Source organism: Echinococcus granulosus (assembly GCF_000524195.1).
Source record: "Echinococcus granulosus chromosome Unknown EG_S00003, whole genome shotgun sequence".
NCBI lineage: Eukaryota > Metazoa > Platyhelminthes > Cestoda > Cyclophyllidea > Taeniidae > Echinococcus > Echinococcus granulosus.
In genome coordinates, this window is record NW_020170383.1 from 1606480 (window position 1) to 1625575 (window position 19096).

General features: G+C 43.9%; 2 protein-coding genes across 2 annotated transcripts; one reads left to right on the plus strand and one right to left on the minus strand. All coding sequences in view use genetic code 11, as the record gives it.

Moving 5' to 3' along the window:
• Positions 1-1541: 1541 nt before the first annotated feature.
• Positions 1542-6805, minus strand: EGR_00858 (StAR-related lipid transfer protein; the record flags this gene model as incomplete). The annotated part of the gene is made up of 5 exons (XM_024490107.1): positions 1542-1816; positions 2584-2668; positions 3490-3896; positions 6098-6555; positions 6603-6805. The coding sequence occupies 5 exons, from the start codon at positions 6803-6805 to the stop codon at positions 1542-1544; spliced, it is 1428 nt and encodes a 475-aa protein (XP_024355510.1).
• Positions 6806-9144: 2339 nt separating this feature from the next.
• EGR_00859 (Ubiquitin hydrolase) lies at positions 9145-18706 on the plus strand (the record flags this gene model as incomplete). The annotated part of the gene is made up of 12 exons (XM_024490108.1): positions 9145-9219; positions 10155-10361; positions 10452-10472; positions 10742-11089; positions 11183-11923; positions 12224-12616; positions 12919-13173; positions 13236-13381; positions 13560-15360; positions 15847-16314; positions 16764-17469; positions 18645-18706. 12 exons carry the CDS (start codon positions 9145-9147, stop codon positions 18704-18706), a joined length of 5223 nt encoding a protein of 1740 aa, XP_024355511.1.
• Between the last annotated feature and the right edge of the window lie 390 nt (positions 18707-19096).

Below are 19096 nucleotides of genomic sequence, written 5' to 3' on the forward strand. Positions count from 1 at the left end.
TAAACTCATTTGACCTAATAGTGAATTTGGTGGATAGTTATTTGTAATAGAAAATGAGGCCAATACGCTGAGAAGCCAGTTACTTAAAGAAGATATCTTGGATGAACTTATCTGCGATTGCCTTTTTCTTCGGCGGTGCTTACTACACGGGTGGTGTGACGGTTCAAATCATCAGTGCTGGTCCACCTGACTTACTGGGGTGATGGGGGCGCATGGAGAGTTTGTAATTTGGTGCTGTTAGAATCATCTTTTTATCTGTTGCGACAGGGGTTATGAATCATGATTGGTTTGAGGTACTCTCATTTTTATCCAATGCAAACGCCTGACCCTGGAAAGGCATCGCATTCCTGTTCAAAGTTGGGTATTCTTTGATGCGTTTAGCTGCTGTTGTAGGCCGCTGGTTAAATCTGCACTCTTGGTTGCGTCCACCATACCTGCAGCAGGTAATCACTCAGCTAATTCCGTAAAAGTGATTTTTGTCCAGTAATGATGAAGCAGGCGGTTTGCTACCTAGAATGCTGTGTGACATTTCTCGTAAGCAAACGGGCTCGAAAACATCGCAATACCAGCTGAATTGGGTCTCTGGCATAGAATCGTTCTTAAAATCGCTGATAGTGTAATCGTACTCGTCGGAAGTTTAAATAGACAGCAGAAAACCTCTATTAAAATGGTGTTAATTGTTCTTTATAAATCAGGCGCGAATAATGGCATCCACATTTAATGCCAATTTTACCCTGGGTCAAGCAATTTTCGGGTGTCAATGTCAGCTAGGGCCGACCTGTAGAAACAACAAGAACGTGATAAAATGTCCATTTAGGAGATACCTTCAGTCACAATGTGAGCCTTAGCTGATAATACTGGATTCCTTCGTGCACCATGCAGGATCAACAATGTCCAAGTACGAACACGGTCTCATCTTTTCTCTAGAACAATAAATCGACCTTAACCGGGAAAAACTCACGGCAACTCGAAGATGTCGGGATTCTATTCGAATATCTTAAAGCTATGAAGAAGGACCCGAACACGGTGACCGAGAATCTGTAAGTTATGCAGTCTCAAACCAGTTACCCTTCAAATCCTGCATATAGACATCTTGAGTGCTCAAACGACAAGACATTCAGGCAAAATGACCAGTTGGAAGAGGGCAATGCTGTCACATGCGATAGTCATGCAATACCGTTCCCTAAGACTCCAGTGAGGAAATGAATGATACTTAAAACAATCTACATTTCTGTGAAATCTCGTTCCCAAAACAGATGAGAATAGAGAACCGGAAGGAAAGAAATTGATAACAGTTCACGCCTAGAAGCGATGCTTTGACACACACAGATCCATGCATGCACACAAGGTCTTTGTGTTTGCACTGTAGTTTGTGAATGAGTCTCCAATGGAGGGCGCGTAGGGCACCCAAAGGCCTGGTGGCTGGTTGGCTGACCGAAGTAGTAAAGATTGAAGTAAAGTAGTAGTAAAGATTGGAGCAAAAAATGAAAACAGATTCTATTCTTGACAAAGGCTTTAACCAGTGGGCGAAGTGGGAGAAGCTAGGAGTGGAAAAAAAATTCGGCAGACTCAGGTGTTAATGGAGTGGTGGTGGTGCTGGTGGTAATGCCACACGACGTGTTGTCTACAGGGGTCGCCGTTGTTTCCGAGGTGAAAGGGTTACGAGTTATGCTTGATTTGGAGGTGACGAAGGTGGCATCCTCCGATTGGATAAGGTTACGCGAGGGGAGGACTACTGGAGGAACGGTGTCTGGCAGGCCCTTCGTAGAGATATTGAGTGCGGCGTCGTGCAGCTTGTCTAGTAATCTAGGGATGACTTTTGAGAAAAAAAGTAGACAAGAAAAGCATGAAGTGTACACTCGCTCCACTAGGAAGGAAAGTGATCATTTCCCCATGAAAAAAGTATTATATTAGTGTACCTAACTTTTGCTAGGTAAATTTTAGAGAGGGAAGAGGTCTTTAAAACAGTTAAAATTATTAATGCGATCAAGTGGGGATCATTACAAACTTTTTAATAGCTCAATAATAATACCAGCTTAGCTACCAATAAACTCAGGACAATTACGAGAAGATGTTAAATCGTATGAATACAGACGTGCTTTTGGGTGTTAGTCAAAGCTACACTATCGTGTACTTATTGCGAACGTATGTGTAGTAATTTAGCCATAATTATGGTGTAAATTAAAAAAGATTCACCCAGAGGAAAAACATCCAAGGGCACCTGGGGACGTCGTTACCTTTGAGACAAGATAAATATTTTCATATTACCTTGTGAACTACGAAAACTTGTAATCATGTTTAACGAAGTCCACAATGTTGGACATTTTTGATGGCTTTGGTACCACCCTGCACCAAATCTACGACTGACTGGCATGAGGTTTAGCAACCAGAGCAAATCATCTGCCGATCTGCCTTCCTCGTAAGGGTAACAATACGCCTGCTCAATTTGCTTTAGACATTTAGGATCTTTTCAAAATGTTCCCCTTACCGATGATTTCATTGGTAAAGTACGATAGCCATAAAAAAACAAAATAGCTACTTGCGAATTTAAACAAGTTCGAACTACTAAAGTGGAAAACCTACCCGTCAAAGAAAGACGGCTTGCAGCTTCTGTGGAGCAGACAAGTTGTGGATCGTCGAAATAGATGAGGAAGTAATCCAATCCCGGCTAAAAGACATCAAAGTGGTGTGTTCGCCCTCATCACAAAACTGGTATTAGCAGCAAATAAAAAAGGCAATTAAGCTAAATCGAAACGAAAACCGAGAAAATGGCCCACCAAGAGCTCTGGAAACAAGTTTTTTGATGAGTACGATAGGTAAATGCCAAATTAACCTTTCAATATCATTATTCATTAGGGTGCTCCTGCATAATTCCGCACATCCAAACTTAATGTTCAAATGGTGTGATTAGCTATTCGACGGCCATCGTGTGGCCTCAAATAAGATAACATCATGTTCGCAGTCATATTGTGCTAGCTACACAGTTGTGCATGTGAATCCCAAGAAATCAGAAACGTAGCCAGAGTCTTACGAATGAGAGTCAATGGAGGCGCTATCTTGCTTCAGATCTTACTTCCCATCCAGTGAGCATGTTAATTGCGTAGATGAAAAAAATACCGTTAGGACCATATATTTTCTGTTGCTTCATTAGCTTCACAAATTCAAACTAGCACACTGCCATCTCCACACTTGCTGCTCAAGCCTAGAATCCATATTTAGGTGCCAAGCGTTCTACCCTACTGTAACGAAGACGGCTGGATACCATAAAACAAAACCAAGTCCCTCATACGTACGAATTAACAAAAAATCTCGTTTATTTCAAGTCCAATGTCCCAGACTTAATGAAAATAGATACGTTGCAGACTTTGAGTTAAGACCCGTTAGTGAAACTACCCTATTTAAAAGAATTTTTTTCGCATTATGGAGTAGGCGTTCGTGCGCCATTCAGTACGGATAAATATAAAACACGTCCACAAATCAAGACCATACCTCGTCAATGCTGCCGTGAGAACGAATGAGCATGTTGGACTCGTACGAGCGCACCAGCACCAATCCGCCACCTGACTGCGCCTCTTCGCTGTTGTCCTGTGATACCATAGCGGTGGAAGCAGTAGAGTCTCTAAATCGTGTATCGCCGACACGCGAAACGATTAGGGCGAAGGCCTGGCCCCCGATCCCAGCGGTGGTGAGCCACCAGCGTCGTGCATAGATGTACTCGCGACGCGCCAGAGGGAAGGGGAAGCGCGCCACCCACCGAATCACCTCCGACCCTGCCGCGTTTGCGCTTTTTCTCGACTCTAACACCACCACGCTCTTGTCCCAGTGCCGCCGATAAGCCAGATTCAATTGCACTTCCAAAAAACAACGCGCTGATATGTCACTGAAACTGCCACACACTAGAATTGTAAGAAAAAACTGCAATTATAAATCGTAACTCTACTTCCAACTTTACACAATCCCACCTTCCAGCGGAACCATGACCTCAAAGTACTAAGCACAAAGAAGAATTACTGATAAAAGAAGCGTAAAAACCTCAGATGTTGCTAATATTCGGGAAAAAGTCTGTGCAATCAACGCTGAATGTGAAGTTGATCAAAAGGAAATGCAGCATCAAGTAGGTTAAATAACTATAGGAATCGAAAAATAATTCCTACACGTATGGAACCCATCCTAAAGATCCCGCACTTTCAATGTTATCTAGTGGTTGTATCCGTTGTAAGGAAATTATGCACACCACTTTATTGCCTATCGAGAAGGCCATATCACTGAGCTAAACAAAGAATTCATTAAATCGTTGTTTTTTTTGAAATGGAGGTTGATGTGCAGTGTGGATGGGCATAAGACAAAGAAGGTGATATTAAGGCCTGATAGTGTTCACTAAAACTTATTCAAAAACATTATCACCAATGCACCTAACAAAATCTGTCAAAAGACCGAACTAGATAAGTACTGATTAAATGCGTGGATCAGTCCGTTTAGGTGCTTCCGTTAATTACTATTTGACTATGTTTTTGCACATAGTGAACATCTGTAAAATTCTTAGTTAAATAATCACTTTGATATCAAAATGTTGGATTTTCGGACAAAAAATATAATCAATACACAATCACCGGAAAATTTGAAAACACTTTTTAATAACATGGGTACAAGGCAACTTTTCCACAAACTCATGATTCCCATATAAATAACAAGCTTATCTACCAATTGTAAGGCTTTACCAACTGGAAATAAGTAATACCTCATAATGTTCCCAGTACCCACTACTTTCAATCTCCTTCCATCCTATCACTACGTTTTGTTCACAAGACTAAAAGTCGCCTGGACATGTGACAGCACGCGATCATTCCTGTGAGTGGACAATACGCAAGTGCGCCACTATTAATCACGTTCCAGTGCATTGCGTTTAAATTATGGTCATCAAATAAGCAAATGCTCACATCCATTTCCATTGGCTGTGAGGCCAGCAATATAACACGCAGCATCAACTGATCAGAAGAGGCAGACCGCAAGAAGAATACCGTGTCCATTGGAAAGTCGTGGATTGCTCAACGCACATAGGACACTCCTCTCTTCGCTATCTAACCGACTCATTGAAGGCACTGCCTTTTCCTATTCCCCAACATTAGCTCTATTCTCTTCATGCACATTAAGGGTATAATGTATGGATGCTAAAGGAGGCCAGGAGCTCTATCTTAATAGCTAGCTTGTCAAAAATATGGCTTCCGGTGCAGTTCTAATGACAGCGGTGTGTGACCCCTGACGAGTGATGAGAGAACTTACTGACGCGGACAATTCTTTAACAAATGCGTCAAAAGAAGGCAAATATTGGGGCTGGATGGGATTTAATAAGCCCAGTATCCACATCTGTTGCCAGTATATCTTCAGACTCTACTAATGATTGTGTAGCTTTTCTAACCAATATTTGCCCTGTATATGCATTTCTGTTTAGTCGCTTTGCCAGCTTTAATGCAGTTTCATTTAAGCGTATAAGGGTAACCCTTACCTCTGTTTTAAACAAACTACGAAGCTTTTACCCACCCACAGCTCCTGGCTGTCAAACTTATCACCCAAAGGATGGAATAATAATGCCAGCGACTGATAAAATATCACACCTCAATTTCGCCAAGAGTTACGGTAGTATCGTGAAAATGTTCTAGTTGTTATAGCTACCTAACTTTAAAATTTCATTGTATGTATTTCTGCCTCATAGCACATAAAACTATAATTCAATAAAAACCTTGGATTAAAACTTCTCATAATGAGGCAGAAAATACGTTGAAACAAATAATTATGGCTTAGAAACAAAAAATGAGAAATTCACTATATGTAACTGCTAATATTGATGAACAATAGGCATAGAGTAAGATTTGGACTCCCTTATCGTTCAAAGCATCAGAAATAATAGGAATATCTAGCACATTTAAAGTGTTAAATCCAAGAGTATAAAGTTTTGAGCTGAAAATCACGAGTAAATTACCAATAATCCAAGTGAATTTCATTATTCAGGAACGTTATAAATACAAAGGTCATCAGATCCACCGAATGAAACCATCGAGGCACACAAATAGCACAATACAACCAATGAAGGTTCACGCACCCCTGTATTCGTAGAGACCAATGGCAGTCTTGCTGGAGTTATTCGAGGTCTTGCATGAAGGTCGCCGCCACATGCGCAGATCAGGCCGATCAATCATGCACTCCCACGCAGAGTCCACAAACCCAGTGCCGTCGGCAGAAAGACGGCTGGAGAGGTCCATGAGCACCACCCCACGAGGCGACGACGCTGGTGCGAGTGGTGTCTCTGCACCATCGCTGGAAGACACAGGCTCGTCCTTTTGAGGATCAAAGAGATTTCTAAAAAACTCATGCTGTCTCTCTCGCAAGAGCTGCCGGAGATCGCGGACGTAGAAGGTGAGAGGACTCTCGAGACTACTGTATGCACGCTCAATCGGTTGTTGCGCCACTTGAGGACTGTTCCCCTCCTCCTTCTGTTGAGACTTTTGAGCAAATTTCGAAAGTTCATTGTACTTCGTGACATCAAATGTCTCAACGGTTCTGGGGAAAACCTAGGGGTAAATTTAAATAGAGGATAGGAAGCCCACATCATCATCTCATCTTCAGATATAGAATCCTGAACAAATGATATGAGACACGTGGCAAGAAGAATTCTCTGTCCTCTGCTAGCTGCGAAGTCTTGATGAAAACCGAAACATCCGGCACGATAAATACCACCAAATCTTCTGAATAAGGCACCTGCCGACTCACGTAGTGTAAAGAGTCTGGCCAACAATGCACGATGTATCATCCTTGTGCAAAATTTAATCTTTCCCACATCAGGATGCCATCGTTTAAGAGGGACCTGAGGAGAGGGAAATATCGATCTTCGGAAAAAATTAGGCTAGATGAATAGAAAAAACATCTTCACGTGTATAACAAACGCAACCAAATTTTACAGAAAGATGGAAATATGTGTTGCAAAAGTAGCTGTCCTCAAATACCTGAAAACGTTGCATACTATAAATTTGGCAACGTACAACATGATACTAACAAATTCAAAGGTCAAAGCAATCTAAAATTGAATCAAAGACTAGTCAAAAACATGTCAACCCATTCTTCAGAAAAAGAAGCCAGGAGGGCGTAGGCCCAGCTTCAATATATTTAGAAAGGTACTTATTTTAGAGGAAAGCAGTGCCCTACTCGAAAAAGACATTAGATGGAAGTAGGTGTTACGATTATTCTGCAATAAAATAAGTTATACCGACACAGCTTTCCAAAAATAAAGTAAAAAGAGCCCTTCATACCAACATACACGGAAGAACAGCATGAGACTGAGAATTAAGATTAGTAATATGCTGTCAGGTCAATGAAACAAACACTAAATTTTTTCATGCTTCAAGTGCCGGATTATTACAATTAGTAAAAGTCAATGACAAAAAATATGCAACTTTAATAAAAATCTAAAAGCTATGGGTATGTTCGTAGGTAGAAGGGGAATAGATTTTGAATTAAAATTAGACTGTAAAAAATGCTATAAATACCGTAGGCAAATAAAAGCTAGCCCCTTTATTTTAGTTGCAATTTTGTGCTAATGCTTAATCAAGGGCTTGGGTATACTTTGAAGTAATTTAGAATGCAATATAGCAACCCAAAATTTATAGAAAGGCAAATGGGCATGCTATGTGAAATGACTGTGTTTCGTAAACTTAGGGGATTGCAAACACGGCCTATAGACCAGGTCACCTATCGGATAACCAACTGTGCAACGGCTAAGTAATTCTTACAAATACATAAAGCTTAAAAAACGTACTGTAAGCGCTGCATAATAGGCTCAAGTGCTTGTTTCTGCGCCAAGTCAAGCATCTATTTTTCAGTCATGTTTGTTGACTTTTTAGATCTTCTACAGAAACTGTACACGAGTTAATGCCCTACTTTACGTAATGCTTTAACTTTTTATGACAAGGTCTAACAGCAGCAAAATTCCCCTGCAAATTGTTTTAAAGGAGCAAATAATTGTTAACATCGGGTGAACTGATGAACCCCACGCTTGTTATTAAGCGCTGAATTTGTCTCACATTAAAACAGCTTGTTTTATGGATTAAATCTAAATAAAAAGCACAGCAAATCTTGCTTATGTGCAAATTACAGCCTTTTCGTCCTTTTGCGTTTTACTCTGCTACTTAACAGTTGCGCTCCAGGTGTGATTTTTTGCAGAAGTTGTTTTTTGCGTGTGTTTGTAAAGTATTAGTGGGATTACCGTGGGATTTATCGATGACTAGGTTAGCTCACATTTTCTTAATGACTTTATTGGAAATCCGAGGTGTCTGGCCATTTTGGCGTTAGTCTAGTTTCGGGCTCGGTTAAAGCGACCCGAGAATAGGGGGTTTTTGGGTTGTCTTGTAAGTATTGACAAGATTTTCTGCTCGAGTGTCTTTTTTCCTACATTCTACTTTGGCTTTGGAATACATGCCTTTATTTACTGCCCTAGATGACTATTGAGTGTGTCCTACGGGTCGTTCACAGTGTTGCTTCTTAGTACTTGCTAAACATCTTTTATTATGTTTATTCCTTGCTGAAAAGTGTTTCTAAGCGCGTTGATATCGGAAAGCAATTCTCCTGATATGTCGTTCACAAACACCTCACTATCGGGGTTCTTTCGTTATTTTTTTTGAGAATTCTGTGGTTGAGATGAGTGCAACATTGCTTAACTGCCTCTATTTATTGTGCATTTTTGGCTGAATGTGAAGGAAGATAGATTTTATTGATTACGGGCTATGGTGATAGCTATTGAACCGCTGCTTCCATGAGAATCGGCTTTCTTCGTCCTACAATTTGGTTGGAAGTGCTGATATAGCCAAGCAGATACTTTGCGTCCCCCTTATTTGAGAGCATACTCGAAATTTTTTTTTACACAATCATGGAACCTTACGGTCGTCCACGTATGTGGTGCAAGGCTTGTTATTGGTGAACTTTTATTATTTGTGGTAGACCTTCGGCATTACCTAGTGGCTCATAATCTCTGATCTTTGACAAACTTACATAGGTCATTGAATGCAAAGTAACGTAGAAAAAGTAAGCGAAGTGCATGGAAGTCCACGACCAGTTGATCGCCATCGAATCGTTCCAGTAGAACGTTTGAGTGGACAGATGGGGGATCACACCGTATCGCCATCCCAACAAAATGGTCCCAAACGTCGCAAGCTGAACCTCTTTCTCGATAAGGTAATTTCCGCGCAATTTGATTAGCCCTTTCAATTCACCAGTTTGCCTGTTGTCATTCAACATGTAAATTTTGTTCATTCTCTTGATAAAATATTTTCTAATTCTTCTCTGTACGTTTGTCTTTTTTGGAAGGTTATTAGCATCCCTATTACGTTTCATAGTAATCTAGCAAGCTATTATAAGCCCTCCAAAAGGCTAACGATCAAAAAGACGAGTATTTGCTTGAAAAGTACACTATCTGAACATCGTATAAATATCAATCCAAATGATCAGCTGAGGAAGGACCGCACATTTCGGTGTCCTGCGGCGTGTTTTGGTGCAATTCGAAGACTGTTAGTGAGCACCAAAGATGAGACCTTTTCGTCACATTTCTACTGGGCTTCTTCAGTCTTTCCTTTGTACTAAATAATTCAGCTCAAGGTGATGTTAGGCTAACTGTGAGCACTGCTGACCAGATTGTTCTTGACCGCCGCTTATTGGCCGTTCGTGAGTTCTGCTCGCGCTCGATACGTGTTGAGTTCCTCTTTGAGTTGAGTGCAGTGAATTTATCTTACAAATTAGTCTTGTGCAGTAGCGAGTGTTCCGTGCCCTTGATGCCTTCCTCGAATAGTCTGTAAGTCTGCATCCGTGAGGTTTCGCTAATTCGACCACTGGGTAAAACTAATCGCTTTTAGGCGTATCAGATATTTTGGTCAAGCACTACCGTTTGCCTAATCTGATAGTACTTAATGCCATTTTTTAAGATCACCGGCTTCTGTTGCCTCTCACCTATCCGGCTTTTCTTGTGAGGTATGTGAAAGAAATTTCCCTGGGAGCAAGCTCGTTAGCTCTGCCGACTTTCCGACATTGTCACCCTTTTTTTCCGTGCTTCCTACCATTCTGGCTGAATTTTTCAGGTTGTGTACATGTGCCCCACGTATGTATTCCTTGTATAGGACACTGGCGGTGCGGATTTCGAGCTTAACCCTCGGCCCCCACCACCACTACCTCTGCAGTTGAATTTGAGCCCTCAGGAGGAGGATCGTCAGAAAAATCTAACTGATCACTCCGAGGAGGATGACGACGGGAACTACGATGATGAGGCCGGGCCTTCGGGCAAACTCGAGTTCCACATCCGCAATATCAGTAAGATTTGTATGGAGGTTAGTTTTTACGATTCAATTCTGTGGTTTGTGTTTCTTCATCCAAGCTTTAACCCTCGTTTAACCGGTCGTACATATTTTGTATTTCAGAATGTAACCGAGGATATCAAGGTAAGTTTTTTTTCCGTTTTCATATTCATCATTAGCTTACCTTTATTCCATTCAAACTTTGGGGGATGATGGGGTAGTTAAGCCATTATTGATAGATCCCAACCATGTTTATTTTATCCTTTTTTAAGGGTCCTCCACTAGGCTAAAATGGTAACTGATTTGTTATACATTTCGGTGTGTTTTAAGTTATGTGGCAAATTAGGAGTCGTACGTGAGTGGTTCATTTCACTGGCAACAATTGGCACTAACAGAACATGCTTCCTGTCTAGCTTGTTAGTCCCAAGGCGACTATTATTCGTTGTTTGCCCTGGCGGATTCTCTTCTTACTTCGTGGCTGTCAGGGCGGGAGTCGTTCTGTCGGTTTTTTTCTTCAATGCAACGCCGAGTGCGATTTGCCAACCTGGACCTGCCACGCTCGGGCCAGACTCACTGTCGTCGCCCAGCGACCAGGTGCCGAGTCGCTCACCAAATCCATCGACCATACCTTCTGCTTAAAGGAGAACGACTGGGGCTTCTCCTCTTTCATCTCCTTGTCTGAACTCTTGGATCCAGAGCGTGGATTGGTTCTTCCACCTGTAGCGGATGAATGCGAGGGGGAGCCGCTGGAGCCACCAACTGTGAGTGAACTTGTCTATCGGCCTTTGCAAATAATGCCCTCAAGACGACCCATGTAGCAGTCTTAATCTGTCTTTCCTATTTATTTGCTACAGGCAGAGGAGGAGGACGAAAGGGGAGTCTCATTATCACGGCCCCTTACTAGGTCGTGTTCATCCTCAGATATCTTGTCCAATGGATCGCCATCAGGGAAGTATCGACGCTCTTCCTCTCTTCCCCGTAACTGCTCTACAACTTTGTCTTCTCCAATACGGCGGCGATCATCGCCTGTAAAGAGGGTTGTACAGTCCTTAGAGCGCGATACCCTCGTTCTTCGAATTCAAGTTTATGCGGACGCCCCACATGGTGCAGACTGGGATTCGAAGAAGTTCACGGGTTTCGTGGGTCTACGCAATCAGGGTGCCACATGCTATATGAATTCTTTGCTTCAGGCGCTTTTTTTCACCAATGAGTTGCGTCGTGCTGTCTTCCTGATGCCTACAGAAAGTGACGACGCGAGCACAAGCATTCCACTTGCCCTCCAGCGCGTCTTTTACGAGCTGCAATTCAATGAACGCGCTGTGGGCACGAAACGGCTGACACGCAGCTTCGGCTGGGAGTCTTTTGAGTCTCTAATGCAACATGACGTGCAGGAGCTTTGTCGTGTCCTGCTGGATAACATGGAAAACAAAATGAAGGGGACCTCGGTGGAGGAGACAATACCTGGTCTATTTCGTGGAAAAATGCTTTCCTACATTTGTTGCAAACACGTGCCTTATGAGTCAAAACGAGAGGAAAATTTCTATGATATTCAACTCAAGGTGAAGGGGAATCGAGACGTCTATCAAGCATTCAAAGTAAGTTCTCCGGTTTATAAAAGCGTTCATGTTTTCGGTGCTTTCGCTCGTCGACTAAAGCCAGTTGTCATTGTTCATGTAGCGTTATTTTCTCAAATTGGTGTCCTTATTACTGTACGCGAAATCTAATGCGATTTTTGCTTTGAACCTACGAAATGATCCGAAAATTCGTTTTGCTGGAAGCTTACAAAGGTGTCATCTCTGCTGTTAGATGGAAACACTAGGATAATTTTTTCTAGCGTGACACTTGAGCCTCCAATAGTTAGTTTCTGCTGGAATACACTTTTTCCCTTGTTTTAGGATTACACGACCGTTGAAACTCTGAGTGGTGAAAACAAGTATGATGCCGGTGAATACGGTTTACAGGAAGCAGAAAAAGGTGTCATTTTTACCAATTTTCCTCCTGTTCTCTATCTACAATTGATGCGCTTCCAGTATGACTGTATAACGAACGCTAATATCAAAGTAAATGACCGCTTTGAGTTCCCCTACCGCCTCCACTTGGACCCATTCCTCAGATCGACGGATCCAGATGATCCCGCCACCTACATTCTTCATGCGGTGCTGGTGCACTCGGGCGACAATCATAGTGGCCACTACGTCGTCTACATCAATCCCTACGGCAATAATCGATGGTACAAGTTCGATGACGACGTTGTATCTCGGTCTACACCCCGGGAGGCCATTGACTTAGTATGTTCCTTCTCAATTCCAATAGTTCAGCATACCTTCCTTTCCTCAAATTTACCTACAGTTGTATACCTTAGGCAGTGATATCCATAGTCAAAGTAGGGGTTTGTATTCATGCTAATGGTACTAGATGAGGAAATTGTCATTAGTAGATATTTCTATTCACACATAAATGCCTACTTGCATCCTCGCTCGAAATCCTCATCGTAATTCTCTTATCTATGTCCAATTTGGTAGGCAGGGTAGTTTTGGTCTTTTAGGGGGTGTATTGGAAAGAAGCGCCCACATGCCTTGATGTGTTGTAGAACTACGGCACTTCGGATGACGAGCATGGCAGCCTATACAAAAGTTGTACCAGCGCTTATATGCTGGTGTATATTCGGGAGTCCTCTCTGCCGCAAGTCCTCAAGCCCGTATCGACGGCAGACATTCCTGACAGCCTACTGACCCGTCTCAAGGAGGAGCGGCGTGTCGAGGCGGACCATCGCAGGGCCAAGGCGGAGTCACACCTCTACGCCTGCATTCTCCTCGTTCTTGACGAAGACTTCTATGGTTGGCAGGTTCGCATTTACACCTTTCTCATTTGCGTCTGATTCGTTCGTTATACTCTGCACCCTTACAGGGTTTCGATGTTTGTGACTTCGAAACACTGCCTACACGTCGACTCAATGTCCCAAAAACGTCCACATTGTCAGAGGTTATCTCCATCGTAGCCTCGCACTTGCGAACTGATCCCTCGCTCATTCGCCTTTGGAGAGTCATTACCAGGTGTGTGCTATTCCGTAACACTTGGGCCCTGCGCTGTCGCGTTTGTTACCACTTGGCTGTATTCTTTTGATGTTGTGTGTAGATCATACTAAAATTGCTACTCAACTTTCCCCAGTAGACTTACATCTAGGTCATTCTCTGATTTTCCCATGCTACAAATGCACCGTTTGCGCTTAAGGCGATCTGGGATGCTTCGCTTCACTCCACTATTACCTCCGCAAAAATCCCATGTACAAAAGCCTCCCTCGCCCCTCCCCACGACAGAAGGCCCGATGGCCGCCCTTGCGGCTCTGACCAATTCCTACCAGCATCAAACCAAGTCTCCCTCGAAGGCCTCCCGTTTACCCGCTAGCATTGGCGACGATTGCACATCTCCGCCCGTCCCCCTCCTTCCGGCTTCTGGTCCAATGGCCGTTTGGGTTCAGACTCTTCCTCCACTACCTCACCTCACTTCCACCATCTTCTCTCCGTGGAACGAAGTTCTCTGTTTCCTCAAGTACTTCTTTCCTCCTCCCACCAATACTCTCACCGCATCACCTTTCCTCACCAACCCCCAAATGGGCACTCTTACCTACGTCGGTTGGATTATCATTCATTTGGATGCACCTCTAAACTCCATTCTCCCTGAACTGCGCTCGCGTGCATCCCTTCCTGCGGATGACTCCGTGCTCCTTTTCGAGGAGAATGGTTTGAAGGAACTGCGCTCGCTGACGCATCATCTTGAGACCTCGACCGTTCGAGTGAGTTTAGGCACTGACGACGGAACGGAGACGTTTATCCTCGTCTATCAACAAAAACCGCAATCTGATGAAGAGTTAGACGCGGAGGTAAGAGACCAGGAAGAAGAGAGTATGGAGGATAGCGATGATCCAATTGCTGAAGAATCAAAGCCGTTGCCATCCTCCATCCCTATTGTGTCTCCCAAACGCTCCCTCATTTTAATGAAGCGAAAGCCAATTACACGTCCTCGACTTACTGCCATGAAACTTTTGACTCGCAGCAAGCGAATGATGCGCTGCCGGTCTTATCCAGTTACTGAGAATCGGGGAATTCGGGGCAATTTTAATTGTTCTGCGGGTGTGGGCAGAAAGCAACCTACTTCAAAGGCTTCACCGGCAGTGTCAACGCCTTCCAGGAGTAGTTTGTACTCACCGTTTTTCGTCAAGGGCTTCTATCATGAACTGCTTACTCGTGTTTCGGTTGAGTTTTACGAGTTAGTTTTCCCGTGGCATATGCTTCCCGGTTTGCGTTGTGTTGAGCCTGCGGCAGCAATAGCTTTTCCTCCTCCAATTGGAGAACGAATTCTCCTTCCGGGAGTACCACTCAGTGGCGGCAGCGGAACATTCAAGACCAGTCTCCTTCTTGAACAGGTCATAGCTTCTATTCAGGGGCCGGCTTTCACTGGCCTTATCTCACCAAACGAAACCTACAACCATCTCGTTGCCCTAGTGGCAAGTCACTTCTCAGCACCGGCCAACTGTATCCAACTCTTCACTGTTTCAACCGGTCCAACCATGAGTGGGGAGCGGGAATTTTCGGCGATCCCCTCCTCTTTGGAGTGGAAAGCAAAGGACATATTTGTGCAGCATTCACCCTCGCCACCGCGGCACAAAGGTAACCACGCGTCTACACGGAAGCTCACTCCATCCGTGCAGATCTTCTTCCAGCGTCTTTCCATTCCTACCGAGCGTTTGGAGCGCATGTGCCAGTTGCGATGCGTCTTCGTCGACAGCAGGAAGGTGCGGGAAGTGGTGCGTCTTCTGCTCATTGTTCCACACCAGTGGACAGTGAGTCGAGTGCTCCAGTTGGCCAAGAAGGAGCTCATTTCTATAGGCTGTCTTTCAGACCTTGGTGAGGGCAACTTTGATTCTCCTAATGAAACTGCTTCATCACAACCGTCGGTTCTCAGAATGTTCGAAACACTCAATACGTGGATCATTCAGCAGTACCCATCAGACGAAATTGCCGCGAGGCTCCAGGTAGGTTATTTCATTTTTCAGTTAGGTCGAGAATCCTTTTGGCTTTTCATATGCTGGTGTCAATCGTCATTTGCTTTTTTTATTTGTTTTATCTCTAATTTGTTATCTAGTCCCATCATATTGAAGAAAAATGTTTTAAATATCGCATTTACGATTCCACTGCTCATTTTTTATTTTATTTCACTCGAATTTGCTTTTTCTCTGTCGACTCAATTTCGGTTTTTTTTGCAATTACGGGCTCGTTTTCAGTACTTAGTGCATGTCATAGAAAATACGATCATACTCATGTACCAGAGGGACCCATATGGAGGTGTTGTTTAAATTTAGCTCGTTGAATTTCGGTCCAATAACTCAGTTATGCTTTCAAAAGACATTAAGCAACTGGTGTCTCATGAAGTGCATGAGTAATAAAGCCAATTACTTGGGGGCTGCTGTATGACGTAAGTTATCTTGATGGGCAACTAACTGGAAACATTCCCTCGCCAGCTGCTGGAGAATCGTCTTTTACGGATAGAAGTAATGCCACCAGAGGAGCAGGAGTTTTTTGCTGCTTACGAGGGGCAGTCTGACATCTCTTTGCTCCTGTCGGACGTGGAAGGCGAGAACCTGCGCCTTCCTAGCTTCCCCCTTGCTCCCTCCTCAATAGCCTCATCCTCCGCCGTCTCTGTGCCCACCCCGATGGGCGGTGATAGGGGCGAGGATGGGGACGAGGAGGAAGATGAGGAAGAGGACTACGACGTAAACATTGAGGAAGAGGACGATGAGGAGGATGAAGAAGAGGAGGTGGACACACCGAGTAACACAGGGCGCGTAGAAGACCAAGAAGAGGATGACGAAGAGGAGGCTGATGATGGATCTAGCAGCGGTGTCGCCGACCCTAATAACCTCAGTCTCATTTGCAATGCCGATGAGGAGGAGGACGAGGCAGCAGATGATGAAAACGATCCACTCAAGGTCAATGCCGCTTGCTTTAATTCTCATTGATCTCTTGCATAAATATTGTGCATTTTTTACGATATTCCTGGCAATTTCATGCTCATTTTCATATTCCTAACTAAGACCCTATCAGGTCCTGTAAATTTTTGTAATGGATTTTAGCTTTTCGCCGAGGACAGGGGCTCGTTTTTTCGAGCAACGATAATTATGTATTTTTGCGGATACAGTTTTTAAATTGTGCTTGTGAAGATTTGGAAAGAAAGCTATTTAGGGTTCGTCTTCATACTCCTTATTATGGCCAAAATGCTAAAAAAGCATTCACATGTTATTTTTATCGGTTAAAGTATTTTTGCTTCAACCGAAGTGATAGTAGGCTATTTTGCGGATTTTTTTTTCACTGCTCACTCTATGAGGATTCAAATCACGCTCAAGCAGTGTTTTGACTTGAGTTCATTTTGTTTCATTAGTTCATAGAACGCGATTCGGAGGAGGAAAGTGAAATGCAAGTTCCACAACGTCTAGTGCGATCTGCGGACGCCTCAGTCCATGTTTCTGACAAAGCAGAAGACGAAACTATGGACTCTTGTGATCGTGACCACGATGAGGAAGCAGAATCCTTGGGTCTCGAAATCTCCTCTCCCTCCAGTACTCCCGTCCATGACTCTCTGGCTCCCGACGAAACCTCCACCCTACCCGTTGTCTGCAGTCTCTTCTACCGCGATACAGGTAGCGGAGCCATCTCAACAGGTCTCCTCCCCTTCACTATGGTCTTGCGCCATAACGAACCTGTATCCAGCCTCCTCGACCGCATTCGTCTCCATCTGGGTCTACGTTCAGAAATCGTGGAAAAGTGGCGTCTTGCCGTCCTCTCCGGACCCATCTCTCCCAATTCTGCGACAATGGTGCCATTGGCACCGACTCAAGAAAGTCTTTTGCGAATGCGCTCCTCCTACAAATACCTCACAACGCTGGCAGGCGCGGAGGAGGCTCGAGTCGATTTGGCCGCCTTCATGCCGGCGCCACTTCTACGGCGGTGTGGGGAGAAGAAGGCGCTGCTCTTCTTTGGTTTGCGACCGTGGCTGGGCATCGAGATGCCCATGTCCCCGATGGTTCCCCACAAAGGTGTTCCTGCGACATTGCTGTCCACCTCCAATCTGCACCCTCAGCATCCCGGTGTGGGGGCTGCGAAGAGGAAGTCAAATCCTTCTGGGGGGAAATATGTGCTTTCAGAGAAACCCATTCGTATTTGGAACTAACCTTGTGGGGATGAGAGCTGTGTGCATGTCTGTCTGTGTGCGGTAGATATGGATGTGCGGGGGTGCTGTTCCCTGTGTTTTGTGTACATTTGAAGTTTACAGTCTTTTTGGCTTTGTGTGAGGTGACAATTATGAACAAAATTCTTCCGTCTTGCTCAATTATTGGTTGCGCTCCTTCGGCCAAGTTTAGGCACGTTGAATCTTGGATGTCCGTATAAAACGAGCATGACTTTAAAACTCACTCGAAGGAGGATGCCAGTCCAAGGTGTTAAAATCTTCTAGTCTTTTGGGTGGAATCGTTCGAGAAGACCTGAAACAATGGGTAATGTGAAGAATTCTTTAGTACCCTCGTGGTGTTGCACCGTGGGGGTTGATTCAATCCATCGGGCCCGTCTGCCTGCATTGGCGTTCGAAAATGTAGTTGTGGTTACGTACTCATCATCCACGTGGCGTCGTTGCCTGAGTTCATTCGTGTACTTTGTCTATTGCTACCGCAAAACAGTTTATCGGCTGGTCGCGGGTGGCAGAGGCCTGTTTCGTAGAGGGCGAGGTGTTATTTTTTTACCTGAAGTGGGTTGTGTTCACTGCCAGCGGAGTCCGCGTGATACAATCGTCTAGTGTCAGCTTGGTTTACATTCCTAGTTGAGTAGTGTGTCTCGGTGCTTTACGTGTGTCTGCATCTGGGCTTCTGAGCCATTTCCAGGTCAAGTATGTTGCGAAGTCATAACACTCATTTTCTTCTACATGTAAGCCTACAACTTATGAGGAGTTTTAAGTTAGTACCTTCTCCTATTGGGTCGTCGTCGCTGCTAATCTGAATTGAGGTGACAACTAAAGTTGTCGCGTACTTTCGTTTGGAGCAGCTCTCTAAAAAAGTGTGGGTCTTCTCTGTTGGGCGCTACTTTCCCCCATTGTCTTTGATGGGATCCATTTGGAGCTATGTATTCTCCTCCAAAATATCCATTCTATTAGGAGTACTAAGCTTCAACTTGACTAAGAGACGCTAAACTCTGGCAGCCACATTTGAAGTAGGTATGCTAATAAACCCCCAAACATGGCTGATGCAAACTGTTGCTTTGCCGTTTGTTGCAGGAATTGGCAAGGAAAATAACTTCAACGATAGAGCCATGGGTGACAGGTCGTGTTTGCGCTAGTTATGGAGTCGTTCTTTTTTTGACAGCAAGATTACATTTTCAGCATCCGCAAAGAAAATACAGTTTGAAAAAGGCAATTCATTTTTGCTTTTTTTTGTTAAGAATGAATCTCCGGACTTGCTGTAGTTCAATGGTCGCTAGTTGTACACATTGCCTTAGGGTTCTCAGAGTTTTGTACCCACACAGTTCCTAGGCTGACCTAATTTAAAGAATTATTTTCTGTTCTATGCTTTGAGAAGAGCCATTTGCTTCGCTTTGCTTATGTTTTGTTTATCATGAACGGTTTTGGTGATACATCATTTTTAGCATGAAAACATTTTACCATGGTCTACCTTGGTAGTAACGTAAATTTAAGGTGAAAGATGGCTAAAGACCTAGTGTTAAGGTCAC